Genomic DNA, 14,559 nt, shown 5'->3' on the forward strand with positions numbered 1-14,559 from the left:
CCCCCCCCCCCCCCCCCCCATCAAGCCCAGGACAGCAGTGAGAATAGCACAGACCCTGCCCCGGGAGGGCAGTGATCAGTGACCACAGGATGCTCTAGGGAAGCAGTGACTGCAGCGCAGACCCAGGACAGCAGTAACCTCAGGATGCTTCTGAACCCCTCCCACAGGACAGCAGTGACCGCGGGACACCCATGGCTCCCTCTGCCTTTCATCAAGCAGAGTTATTTGTAAAAGTCTCCAGCTTGGACAATCCCTTCTGAAATCAAGTGGTTCCCCCCCGTCTCAGTTTCTTTCTCAGAACAGTGAAATGCTGGCCCTGAAACTAAACTTCTGAAAGTTTCTAAATTGCGAGCTTTATGCAGCTTCTCAGAAAGAAATAATTCGGCAGAGGGCTAAGTCTGAGAAGGGATAGGCCGCAGCAAGCCGGCGGCAGGAGGGTGTAGAAGGGTTCCGTGCCCAGCAACTGCGCCAGGGTCAGGGCAAACAGGCTGGCCTGGCACAAACAGAGATCTCCATTTACCAGCAGGCCGGCCATGCCCTCCCCTCTCTCTTTCCCTTGGAGTTGCTGTCCAGTCTCTTTCTTCCCCTTGTTCGTGGCTCTCAGTCCCTGCCCTACAAGGACAGCCAGGAAACTGCTCATCTGTTCTGTCCCTTCAGCCAAACTAGGGGTAGCAGCTCAGTCCTTCGCGGAGCTCCCTGCCAGCGAGCCTCGGGGCAGACAGAGCGAGACTGACGGTCTAAGGCAGGCGTAGGCAACTCTGGTGCTGGAGTGCCACAAACAGGGCTGGTTTTCAGGATATCCACGATGAATTTGCATGAGGTATATTTGCCTGCAATACAGGCAATGCATGCAAATCTATCTCATGCATATTCAGTACGGATATCCTGAAAAAACAAGACCTGTTTCTGGCTCTCTGGGACCAGGGTTGCCTACGCCTGGTCTAGAGTTTGCAAATTGACTCCAGATTTTCCGAACAAGCTGATCCAATCCTGGTTTTATTCTATGACATACTGGGACTTGTAGTTCCCATTTCATCATCATCACCATCATCGTTGTTTATTTAGGACGTGCTTTTCCAACAAAAAGAGTTCAAAGTGGTTACAACAGTGAAATCAGTAATTGGGTGCAGTTACAATTAAATGTCAAAGTCAATAGCAGTGGTTTGTGGTTTTGGGCTTTCACTTGGGGGTGCTCTGGAGGGCGTTTCGGCATTGGTACGTTGGAGGGAGCGGGAGAGGGAGACCCCATAAGCAATAGCAGCTCAAGGAGGAGGTAGTTTAGTGGTGCAATTTCTGAGGGTCAAAGGTAGTCTGTGATGGTGTAAATAGTGCGAGATGTTAGAGCTCTCTAGTGGTGTTAATGAGTGCAGGGGTGGCTGGTGCTGAAAGCTGCTTTGAAGAGCCAGGTTTTTTAACCGATTTCCTAAATGTTAGGAAGTCTGGGGCAGGCCAGATGATCCAGAGCCTCAAAGGTCCTTTTCCTGGTGCAGGTGAGGCGCGTAGCTCTGGGGGACGGTGTCACACGGCGGGCTTGAGACCATGAGCGAGGCGGGCAGGCTGGGTTTTAGGGGCTGATGGAGCTGCCGAGGTAGGCAGGGGTCGGCTCTTTCAGGGATTTCTAGGCCAAAAACAGGATTGTAATCCCTAAGAAAAGCAAGACCACAAGTCCATGCAAGCTGTGGAGTAAAACCAGAAGTGGTTCAGCCTTTCCTGAAAATCTGGAGGCACCTGGCAATCCTACATCTGTCATAAGACAGACAAATGCACAAAGACACAGTTATGCACACAGATGAAGATATCGCAGTCATTACCTCTCCTCTCAGTGCCTTACAATGAGAGGGGAACCCTGTTCTTCGAGTCTATCATTTAATGCTGAAAGTTTTCTTTTAGTTCATAAAACACAAATTCTGGACCCCTCGCCAAAGTGGAGGGAAGTGGACAAAACCACTATACAATCTAGTAATTGTTCTCAGTCCCCCTCCTGTTATCTGTTCCAAGTATCGTTTACTCAAAATAAATTCACTTCCCCTTTTCAAACCATAAAAGAATCCGGCAGAGTCACACACAGAAAATCTCTCCTGCACCGAAGGTGAGCTCGCCTGCACAGACTCTCCTGGTGTCTGATTGTGCTGTACGGTGTAAGTTACCTCTATCACTCTCCTCTTGGGAGACACTCTCTCTGGCTTGACTGTGCATTAGGGTGCAAATTCGGTCTGTCCTTGTGCTGCCAGGAAACACTTTCTCTCTTCTTCTGACTGCTTCATGGTATAAGTTAGATCTGTCCCTGTGCTCCCAGGTAAAATTTTGTCAGGCTATGCTTTGGGTGACTCTGTCCCTGTGCTCCGAGATGACATGCTCTCTCTGTGTATCACTGAGTTTTAGGGTGTAACTTAGCTCTGGGTGACACTCTCTGTATATGTCTGTGCTTTAGGGGCAGAGGGGGACAACCCAGGTCTTCATGAGTCACAAACAGTTCTGGTTTTCAGGATATTTTCCATGAATATGCAGGAGGCACTGCCTCCATTGTATGCACTATGTCTCATGCATATTCATCATGGATATTCTGAAAACCATTTCTGTTTGTGGCTCTCAAGGACTGAGGTTGGCCACATCTGCTCTAGGGTGTAAGTTTGCACTTTCCCTGTGCTCCTGGAAACTTTCTCTCCCTGTCTGACTGTGCTTTAGGACAGGGGTTCTCATCCCAGCTGGGATTTCATAATACTCATAATTAATATGCATGAGATAGATTTGCATACAATGGAGGCAGTGCATGCAAATCTATTTCATGCATATTCATTGTGGATGTCTTGAAAACCAAACCTGTTTGTGGCAGTCGAGGTCTGGAGTTGCCTACTTGTGTAGTACTAGGGCTAGGGGACACTTCCTGAAACTAACAAGTAACAGATTTAAAACAAATTTAAGGAAATATTCAGTCAATACCCAGTTAAGCTATGGAATCTGTTGCCAGACAATATCGTTAAGTCCAAATTTAAAAAAAAAGGTTTTGGGCAAGTTTCTAGAGCCAGGGGTAGTGAACTTCGGTCCTCTAGTATCACAAACAGGTCTAGTGTACAGGATACCCACAATGAATATGCTTGTCCATTTGATGCAAAGCTGTCTCATGCACATTCATTGTGGTGGTCCTGAAATCTAGACCCATTTGGGGCACTCCAGGACCAGGGTTGCACACCTCTATTCTAAAGCACAAGTCCATAAATAATTACTAACTAGACACATTTTGGTCTTCTCTGCCTCTAAATTCTAGGGGAGATCAACAGGAAATAAACTTTCATATTGGGATTTGCTAGGTACTTCCAGGTAGCCTGGGCTATCAGAAACAGGATGCTGAGCTTGATGGATCATTGGTCTCATCTAGCATGCCCTTCATATGCTTTTGTATTATGTAGGGTGTAAGTTAGCTCTGTCCCTGTGCTCCTGGGTGACATGCGCTCTCTCTCTCTCTCTGACTGTATTTAGGGTTTATGTTAACTTTGTCTCTGTACTCATGTATGACATACTCTCTGTCTGTCTTTAGGGTATGACTTAGTTCTGTCCTTATGCTCCCAGGTGACTCTGTAGGTGTTTAGGATGTAAGTTAGCTCTGTCCCTGTGCTCTTGGGTTACATTCTCTCTCTCTTTCTGACTGTGTTTAGGGTTTATGTTAGCTTTGACTTTGTGCTCTTGAGTGACACTCTCTCTATCTGTTTTTAGGGTGTGATTTAGTTCTGTCTCTATGCTCCCAGGTGACTCTGTAGGTGTTTAGGGTGTAAATTAGCTCAGTCTCTGTGCTCCCAGGTGACACTCTCTCTCGGTGTGTGTTTAGGGTGTAAATTAGCTCTGTTCCTTTACTCCCAGTAACACCCTCTTCCTGTGTTGCAGTCAGCATGGGATTCCTTTGTTCTCTCTTGCTGCTCTGGGGCTGTACCCTGCTGTTCTCAGATGCACTGTATAAGGATCTCTGGGATGAAGAAGAAGAGCAGAAGCTGGGGTAGGTTGATTTCTTTGCAGCTTGTAACCAGATGGGGCGGGTTCTCCCTCCCTGAACAGTGACCCCAGGCAAGCCAGGATATCTCAATCTTGGGCCGATGCAGTAAAGTGCGTGGGAGAGCCGGCGCTCCAAGGCGAGCGCCCGCTCTCCCGACGCGCACCCAGGCCACTCTCCTGGGCGCACGATTCACTATGCAAATGATGGCTCGCGCTAAGAAGGAGGGGCTAGGGATACTAGCGCGTCCCTAGCGCCTCCTTTTTGGCAAAAGCGGTGGCTGTCAGCGGGTTTCACAGCCGACCCTCAATTTTACCAGCGCCGGTTGTTGAACCCGCTGACAGCTACGGATTCAGAAAATGGACACCGGCAAAATTGAGCATCCGTCTTCCAACCCGTGAGCCATGGGCTGATTTTTTTAATTTTTTTATTTTTTGGGCCTCCGACTTAATATCGCTATGCTATTAAGTCGGAGGGTGTACAGAAAAACAGTTTCTTTTCTGCTTTTCTGTACACTTTCCTGGTGCCGGCCGAAATTAATTCCTGCTTTTGGCAGGAGTTAATTTCTGAGAGTAAAATGTGCGGCTTGGCTGCACATTTTACTTTCTGGATCGCGCAGGACCAACTAACAGGCTCATCATCATGCATTTGCATGTTGCAGGTGCTATTAGTTTCGGGTGGGGGGGGGGGGGGGGGGGGGTTGGCGGCGCGTCAAAAGCGTGCGGCCAAACGGGGGCTAATGGTGCGCTCAGTCGAGTCTGTGCAGTGACCCAAGGTGAGGTGGAGGGATAGTGGAATATCATAAATCCCTTACATGGATGAAAAAAAGTCTGATTTTTATTCTCATTTTCTAGATTTTGTGACTGGAAATGCATGATGTTTGTGCAATCCTGGCCTGGTTCATTCTGTGTGGTGAGAATACCTGCATCCCAACCTTTCCCTGACCCAGCCCTTACCTTTATCCATACCTGAGGACTCTCTGGATTTCACCCAGAGACTCCACTCCCCTACTTTATATCAATAGCCAGGCTCTGGGGAAACACTTGAAACCTGGGGGCCTCTGTGTTTACTGCTCCAACCCCTCCCCTTCAGGAAGCCTGCAAGGAACAGGAGGGAGCAGGGCAACTGTTTTCTGCTTTACACTATCTGCTCCAACTTCCCCCTTCCTCAGGAAGCCTGCAAGGAGCAGGAGAGGATGGGCTGGAGAAGGGAGCAGAGGAATTATTTACACTATCTGCTCCAACTTCCCCTTTCCTCAGGAAGCCTGCAAGGAGCAGGAGAGGATGGGCTGGAGAAGGGAGCAGAGGAATTATTTACACTGTCTGCGAAGGGTGAGACTGGAGCAGACACAACAGGCAGTACGGAGGGAGAAAGTGGAGGGCAGGGGCTAGATGAGACACAGCTCAGCCTGCAGCTGTGATTTTAGGTCTTGGGATTCATTTGAGGGTAGAGTAAGAGAATACACGTTGGTGGGGGTGGGGGGGGGGGGGGAGGCAAGAATAGTGCTGGGGTCAGGGGCGGATTGGCCTATCGGTGGATTGGGCATCCTCCGGTGGGCCGGTCGTGCTAGTCACGTGGTCTCTCCTGGGCTGGCCTGGGCAGCGAATCCCCGGGCCGGTCTTCATCGGGAATCCGCCGCTGGCTGGGGTCATATGTGGGGGAAAAAGGGAGGGGGAGGGAGAGAGAGAGAATGTGAATTGTGGGAGGATGGAGGAGAGAAATCTGATACACATTCCTCCCTTTCCCCTGTTAATTGACAGCAATCTCAGGGTGACCACAGCACTAAAGTTCCCAGATATGCCTCTTTCCTTCGCCTGACCCAGTCTTTATCTAGGGTCTCCAACTGGAGGCCGACAACTATTAGGGCCTTAAAACCAGCAATTCACTGGCTGCCAGCCTCTTCAGGTGCAGACATTCACCACCAACATGAGTTACAACGAGAGGTAAATACCGCCAAAGATTTCTGGAGCAAAAGCCAAAGGAGCAACGAACGACAGAAATGAAAAAGAAGTCTCCCCCCTATCCATAAAACGTAGTGGTGTGTGAGTGACGTGGCCCTGTGTGCACATGGGGAGGGGGCAGCACCGCAACCATCCCTGCTCCAGTGCAAACAGCCTCCACGTGCACTGATGTTCCCGAACACGCAGCGGCTCTTCCGGTCACCCACTGACTCTGCGCTCAGGGTCCCTCCATCCAGGCACAATGATGGGCCCGTGCACGCGCAATAACGTCATGGGGGAGCTGGAGAGAGAGGATGCTTGGGCTGGTGGAGGATGGCGAGGGAGAGGCTGCTGAATGGGTAGGGGCGGAGAAAAAGATAGGGGGGTGGAGTCTGAGAGAGTTGCAATCTGGGAGCGGGAAAGTTTGAAAGGACTGAGGGAGATGGGTCCGTGAGAGAGCTGGGAGTTGGTTGGTTTGCATTTTGGTTTGTTTTTTTTTTAAGTCTGAGTTGATAACCCTACTTTTTTTTCTTTTCTCTGTCCTGTGCTCTGCCCTTCCCCTGACCAGTCCTAGTCTAATCTCTCACTCCTTGCCTTCATCCCAAACATTTCCCTAAGCATCTCTACTTTCTTCTTCTCCCCAGTCCTTCTCTCTCACCTTCCCCCAAGTCCATCCTTGTCCTCTGCCCTTGCCTCTCAGTCCTCATCCCTCTTTCCCCAGTCCATACTGTCCTCCCCCCTCAAGCCTTCATCATCCTCTCTTCTATGTTTCTTCCTCTCCCAACCTCTCCCCTCCTCCCTATTCCTTTACCCTTCCCTCAGCAGTGAGATCCTTATAATCTGTTTTTCTTGTTTCTCATTGCAGTTCCTGGGGAAAAGGTTTAACTGTGTGATTCCCTTGTCTATTAATGACTGGATCATTCACGGCCTCTGGTAAACTGACGTCTGCAAAAGTGATGATGTTAGCTTCACGACAGGTCTTTTTGTGACATCACGATGATGTCATCGACAAACATGATGATACCATGACCATATCAGATGACTCTTTATCACCGAGGACAGGCTGAGTCAGGCCTGGTTTTGCTCCAAAACAGGAACTACACCTCCCTGCATGCAGCAGAGTAAAACCAGGCCTGGCTCAGCCTGTCATGGTAACCTTACCACTTGACAGGCTTCATGATATCATTCAGACACGCCTCTCATAACATATCAATGTCATTTTTCCCCAAATGGTAAAACTGCTTTCATTAACCTTTCCCCACCTTCCAGGCCCAGTGGTGTCAGGGAGTGCTGTAACTGCTGGCACCTCTTCCGCTCAGACCTACAGGTGAGCACTGGCCATGCATCCATCTGTCTCTGTATGCCTGGCCGGTCCTCCTTCTGTTGCTCTGTCTGTCTGTCTGTCTGTTCATCTAGCCTTCTATCTTTGGATGTCCATGCGTCCCTTTACCTATCTCTATCTTTTTGCCCTGCCTTTCTCTGTCCTTCCAGCTGTCTGTGTCTCTCTATCCCTGTGTCCATCCGTCTCTGTATGCCTGGCTGGCCCTCCTTCTGTTGCTCTGTCTGTCTGTTCATCTAGCCTTCTATCTTTGGATGTCCATGCGTCCCTCTGCCTATCTCTATCTTTTTGCCCTGCCTTTCTCTGTCTTCCAGCTGTCTCCGTCTCTCTATCCCTGTGTCCATCTGTCTCTGTATGCCTGGCCGGCCCTCCATCTGTTGCTCTGTCTGTCCGTTCATCTAGCCTTCTATCTTTGGATGTCCATGCGTCCCTCTGCCTATCTCTGTCTTTTTGCCCTGCCTTTCTCTGTCCTTCCAGCTGTCTCCGTCTCTCTATCCCTGTGTCCATCTATCTCTGTATGTCTTTCTTTGTATTTGTCTGTGTATGTCTGTCAGTCCGTCCACGTGAAAAGCACAGAACAAACCTCTCATGAAGAGAGTCCTGCTTCTTGACAGCTCTCTAATATAGCTTATATCATTCACATGGATTTTTCCTTTTTTTCTAATTTGCCAGAATAGACATTTTAATTAATGTGAGCCAAGATCTAAACTCCATTCTAGTGAGAGCAAGAAAAAAAGACTTTTCTTTGTAAATTTACCTTGTTGGTCTCAATTCCTGACACCCCCCACGCCACACATTATCTCTTAAATGCTAGCACTGTGTTCCCCCCTTCCCCCCTCCAGATATGATTCCTGCTCACCTGCTCCCGGACCCAGGCCCGGATTTAGGCAGAGGCAACATGGGCAACTGCCTCAGGCACCAGATTTGGAGGCGCCAAATATCCAGGCCTAAGAGGAGCCTGCATCTGCTTCCTTTAGTGCCACGTGCTGGCACAGCAGCAGCAGCAGCAGCGGGGCACCATCACGGCACCCAGCCCAGGGGAAGCCCCGCTCTGAGCTCCCTCGGACTCCTTTCCCACTATGGGAGGGGGTCTGCTATAAAATGGATTTATTCTCACCTACAGTTGTCTGGGGGTGGCGGGATTTCCTGGGGAAAATGTAGGGGCTTGGGGGCCCATTTTGTTTTGCCCTGCTTCCTGTGTAGTGACAGCCTCCTTTTCTGCCTGGTTGCTTTTCCCCAGGGCCTAGAGTCACAACTGTCTTTGCACTGGCCATCTTTGATCAACCAGACCAGCTTCCTCTTCTGGTAAAGACCTTTCTGTTTGCTTTCCTACGCCGAAACATCCAAAGCCTCCAGGTGCAGGTGGTGGTGACCAAAATACTAACTGAATTAAAGAGAAAGCTAGAGGTCAGCTAAAGTGTAAGACTGAGGCAGAAAGTAATTGGGCAGGCTAGATGGGATTTATAGTGCTCATCTACTGTCATATTAGGTTTCATACTTGGAAATGCCCAAATCAGGCACTCAAAAATCTTAAAACCAAGAGGCAAATTATATTAAAAAATGAACTATGATCCACCAGACAGAGCTGTGCTGATCCAGACTGCACCAAACTCATTCAGTGTGCCTGTGAGATCCAGACTGTGCCATTCCAAACCAGACTGTGCCATTCTGTATCAGACTGCACCAATCTCATCCAGACTGTGCCCTTCTCATCCAGACTGTGCCATTCTGTATCAAACTGCACCAAACTCATCCAGGCTGTGCCATTCTGTATCAGACTGCACCAATCTCATCCAGACTGTGCCCTTCTGATCCAGACTGTGCCATTCTGTATCAAACTGCACCAAACTCATCCAGACTGTGCCATTCTGTATCAGACTGCACCAATCTCATCCAGACTGTGCCATTCTGTATCAGACTGCACCAATCTCATCCAGACTGTGCCCTTCTGATCCAGACTGTGCCATTCTGTATCAAACTGCACCAATCTCATCCAGACTGTGCCATTCTGATCCAGACTGTGCCATTCTGTATCAGACTGCACCAATCTCATCCAGACTGTGCCTTTCTGTATCAAACTGCACCAATCTCATCCAGAATGTGCCATTCTGATCCAGACTGTGCCATTCTGTATTAAACTGCACCAATCTCATCCAGACTGTGCCATTCTGATCCAGACTGTGCCATTCTGTATCAGACTGCACCAATCTCATCCAGACTGTGCCATTCTGATCCAGACTGTGCCATTCTGTATCAGACTGCACCAATCTCATCCAGACTGTGCCCTTCTGATCCAGACTGTTCCATTCTATATCAGACTGCACCAATCTCATCCAGATTGTGCCCTTCTGATCCAGACTGTGCCATTCTGTATCAAACTGCACCAATCTCATCCAGACTGTGCCATTCTGATCCAGACTGTGCCATTCTGTATCAAACTGCACCAATCTCATCCAGAATGTGCCATTCTGATTCAGACTGTGCCATTCTGTATTAAACTGCACCAATCTCATCCAGACTGTGCCATTCTGTATCAGACTGCACCAATCTCATCCAGACTGTGCCCTTCTGATCCAGACTGTGCCAATCTCATCCAGACTGTGCCATTCTGTATCAGACTGCACCAATCTCATCCAGACTGTGCCCTTCTGATCCAGACTGTGCCATTCTGTATCAGACTGCACCAATCTCATCCAGACTGTGCCCTTCTGATCCAGTCTGTGCCATTCTGTATCAGACTGCACCAATCTCATCCAGACTGTGCCCTTGTGATCCAGTCTGTGCTATTCTGTATTAAACTGCACCAATCTCATCCAGACTGTGCCATTCTGATCCAGACTGAGCTGTGTGCATCCGGACTGCTGACATGTTGATCCTTAATGCAGTTTGCTCTCTGCAGGCAGAATGAATGGCACAAACACGGCAGCTGTGCTGGCTGCATCGAGACTCTGAGCTCCACCAGCAAATATTTTGGGACAGCCTTAAAACTCCACACCCTCTACAGCCTGGACAGGTAATGCGAATTCTCCAGCTTTGGACTACCAGGAAGCAGCATGGCATTAGCCATGTTTATAGTACTGCGGGCAGGGTCTGACCACTCACACTCTGGGCAACCAGGAAGCAGCAGACCATTACTTACAGTCATAGTAGTAATGGCAAGGTCTGATCCTTCCTACTCTGGGCTACCAGACAGCAGCAGGGTGATGCCCATAGATATATGACTACTGGCAGGGTCTCACCCTTCTCGCTTTAAGATATCAAATAGCACTAGGACATTGCCCATGGATATAACATTAAAGAGGAGAGTTGAGGTTTTTACTGCCCACCTGTGCCTTTAATCTTTTGTCTGTAAAATTGGGAACACATAGCACAAGATGTGAAGGAAAATTCAAGGACCTGGGGATCTACAGAGTTACACTAGAAAGTAAATTGGACAGGCTAGATGGCTCTGTGATCCTTTCTGCCATTTATTTTCTGCTTTCATATGTTTGTGATGAATCACTCCTCAACTATCAGGGCCGTACTGTATCTGTATGTCATTTACTTTCAGTGCCTTCCAGAGAGCTGGGATTGTGCCATCCTGTGACCGCAGTTACCCGGTATGTACTCCCCACGTCTCCCCAGATGTGCGAGGTTCCCTTGTGTTCTAGCAGCTGGAAATATTCCATGGAATTTGTAACTGATCCTATAACATACAGTAATGCATCCCGTTGCACAATCCCAAAGCCTATTGCAAAACATATACGCAAATCCCTAATCCTGTACTCTCCCTGTGACACCCAACCCATAGAGACATGGCCCCCCAACAATATATGTAAACCCCATACCCATAGTGTCTCCAAGAGACCTTCTCTCCTGTGTTTCTAAGGTTAGGCAAGGATGTCCTCTAATAACTTGGCTTTTTCTGTTTCCAAAGTATAAGACTCTCTCCAGGATCTTGCTGTCTGCTTTCAGGGTGACCCCTGACCTGCAGTGTGCAATGGATGAGAAGGTGAGGGGCTAGCTCTGCATCACTTTACATAGAGATTCTGAAGCATGCTTACTTAGCTGGTGTTTCTACACATCTGTGTAGGCATGTGCATACATGAGAATGTGCGTAGGCCTAGGTGCATAGGTAGCAGCAGCAGCAATAGAATTAATTAGCAACTGGACCTGTTTGCCAGCTGGAAGTACAGTAATAACTGGAAAATAAAGGCGTTCACGTAGCCAGGTCCGTCTGATGGTCTTTGCACTCCTCATGTTGACTAGGTCCGTGCAGCAGGTTGATGGTAATGGGGCACTGTCTGGAAAGGCCATGAGGACCTAGGAGGCTGGATGTTTGGGCAACAGCCATACTGGGAATATTTCACGGCTTTGTGTTTAGGCATGGGAGGAGAGGAGTGCTAGGTGTGAACTAAACAGGTGATCTTAGTGGAGCACTAAGGAGGCAGACCTCAAAAACTGTCTTGGATAAGGAGTGAATCCTATAGGTGGTCACTCGTTATGGCTGGCAGCTCGGAATCTGGGATATATCCTTTGCAATGTGGACAGATCTGTTGAGTCACTACGGTCTTTTTCGGCCATCATCTGCTATGTTACTATGCATGTGTGGGCGTTTGCATGTGTAGAAGTGTGTATAGGCGTGTGCATACACAGCAGCAGACGTGCCGAAGAACTATTGACAGAGTAGAGGCGATGGGGAGAAGGACAAGCAAAACTGTGCAGAGTCTGCACCAAAAGCCCTGAGATGAGACTTAAGAATCTAAAACATGTACACTCTAAAGGCGAGGAGAGATGGGGGGGAGATATGATAGAGACATTCACATACCTCCAAGGTATAAATATAATACACACGGAGCAAACCTTTTTCAGATGAAAAGAATTGAACAAGAGGTCATGAGATGGGGCTCAAAGAGAACAGGCTAAGGAGAGTAACATCAGAAAATATTTCTTTACAGGAAGGGGGGGTGAGCGAATGCAGAGATGGCTCCAGAAGTGGGATAAGGGCCCCTCCCCCAGACAAGGAGCTTACTTTCCTCTCCCCACCCCGGCTAAACTACTTTCATTGCCTGAAGGGAAAAGCACTTGGTGCTTGCCCACCCTGAAATTCACCGAGCCCCCCTCTATGCCGCTACTGAATGCATAGAATGTGGAGGCAAAACCACTAAGAGAATCCCAGAAAGCCTAGGAGAGTTACAGAGGTGATCCGGGTGCAAAGAAACAAGGGGAACGCCAAAGATCACCCGGGGTCTGTGGCATTTCAAACAGAAACATATTGGGCAGGCTGGGTGGGCCTTTGTATCCCATGTGCTTACGTTTGCTTGGGATAGCCACAAAGGGACTGTAGGGGCAGGGGCAGGGGGAGGGGGAGGACCACAGATCGAGGAAGATCTGTGGCTGCACTGGCTGGACCAGGTGGTCGCACATTATGGCTGGCAGCTCGGAATCTGGGATATATCACTTGAGATCTTCCTCGTTTCTCTGTTTCTGTAAATGGGTCTTTGTATGCAGCAGCGTGTCCCTGCTCCTTGCATCTGACACTTTCTCACTCTCTCTGCCCTCCCAGGGCCGTGAGGTTCTGGTACAGGTGAAAATTTCTCTCTATAGGAATTTCTCAGCCGGGTGTGAAGACTTCCAAGGAGCTTCAGACCCCTCCGGCAGCCCCTACAGACCCTGCAGAGAGAATGCAAACATCTATTACTTTCCCATAAACAGAAAGACCCCACGAGACCCTTGTCCATGAGCGCCAGGCAGCGGAGGCGGGTGGCCTGTAAGAAGCTTAGACGTAGCATCCTGGAAAGCCGAGATGTCTCTCAACGGAAGGAATGCATGGTCACAATAAACCACGGCTGATTGCAGAGATACAGCGCGTGCTGGGCCTTTATTTCAGTACTGTGTTGACTTAGGAGGGCTACGGTAAAGCACTGCCTGGTCCCGCTCCCACCTGCCCACGTAGCCTCTTGGAGCCCACATAGCCAAGCATGCACGCGCCACTGTTCTGCCTTCCAGGGCTGCGTGTGATGGAGGAGAGGAATATTATGGACTGTTGCCAGATGGGGCTAGTTCACACCCCGTCAGGCTCCTCTTTCCCCCATAATCAGGCCGATGCAGTACCGTGCGCTGGCCACAGCGCACGGCTCAACGCATGATTGGACACGAGTTTTAGATGTGCACATTTTTACTCACCAAAATTAACGCCTGCCCCTCGAAAACTGAGCGTCCGTTTTCCTAACCCGCTGTCAGCCACCTCTCCTGGGCACCCGCTGCCGAAGAGCTGCTAGGGGCGCACAGTTTCCCCTATCACCTCCTTTTTACCATGGCAGCCCATTTGCATTTTGCATTGGGCGCCCCGGAGAGGTGGATCGGCGCTCATTAAGGGAGCGGCACCCGTTTAACGCGAGCTGATATTGCATCGGCCTGTGTGTGTGAAAAATGTGCATGCACAGGGAGGACCAATATTGGGTTACTTCCACCCAGGAGAGAGGTGGTGGTGGTGGGGGGGGGGGGGGGAGCTGCATGTCAGAATGGGGGGGGGCACCACTCCTTCGGAACATCCCAGGGGAACCAGGCCCCCCCTCAGATTTTCAGAGGAGAGCCTCCCCCGCACCTCTGTAGACTGCTCTTTCACATTTTCAGAGGGGGGAAATTTGGGCTAATTGTTTTGGGTTGTGATTTTTTTTTTTGCTTTAGGCTACAAATCCCTTTTCATTTCTGGCAGCGCTGGGATTATTTACCAGCTAGAATACCTGGGTTCAGCTGGCAGGGTGGATTTTTTGTTCCAAAACTAACGTATGGGGTCAGGGCCAGCACCATCTCTGCTTTCCAGTTGGGCTGCAGTAGGGGAAAGAAAATCAGTGAGCGGCGGTTCAGAAAGGTCCCAGATAAGGGACTTGGTAGGTTATCAACACTGCGAGCTGAGCCTATACTTTTTTCAGATTTACCTCACACCTTTTCCTTGGTAGCGCAAGGTGAGTTACACGTATTTATTTATTTCAAGCTCTTTTACCTCACCTATCAAAATCCCTAGGCGGCTTACATTCAGGTACTGAATGTAATTCTCTAGAGGGCTTAATTATTTATTGATTTAATAAAATTTCTATTCCGCCCAGATTATAACATGCCATCTATTTACTAAGCCTTTTTCCCATAGGCACAAAATGGGAGATAACGTTTAGTAAATAACCCCCCAAGTTTATACCTGAGATAATGGAGGTGGAAGTGGCTTGTCTAAGATCACAAGGAACAGCAGTGGGATTTGATCCCTGGATTCATTAAGATCTCAGCTTGTTGCTCCTAACCATTAGAGCACTCCTCTGTTT

At 49.1% G+C, this 14,559-nt stretch overlaps 1 protein-coding gene across 1 annotated transcript; it reads left to right on the top strand.

The window, feature by feature from the left end:
* Positions 1–2,052: 2,052 nt before the first annotated feature.
* Positions 2,053–13,104, top strand: LOC115073460 (ribonuclease T2-like). The gene is made up of 10 exons (XM_029571891.1): positions 2,053–2,089; positions 3,880–3,988; positions 4,837–4,894; positions 6,788–6,855; positions 7,192–7,249; positions 8,502–8,566; positions 10,161–10,274; positions 10,812–10,860; positions 11,178–11,252; positions 12,807–13,104. Exons 2-10 carry the CDS (start codon positions 3,885–3,887, stop codon positions 12,981–12,983), a joined length of 768 nt encoding a protein of 255 aa, XP_029427751.1. The 5' UTR covers positions 2,053–2,089; positions 3,880–3,884; the 3' UTR covers positions 12,984–13,104.
* The last annotated feature ends 1,455 nt before the right edge of the window (positions 13,105–14,559 follow it).

Source organism: Rhinatrema bivittatum, chromosome 11, assembly GCF_901001135.1.
Source record: "Rhinatrema bivittatum chromosome 11, aRhiBiv1.1, whole genome shotgun sequence".
NCBI lineage: Eukaryota > Metazoa > Chordata > Amphibia > Gymnophiona > Rhinatrematidae > Rhinatrema > Rhinatrema bivittatum.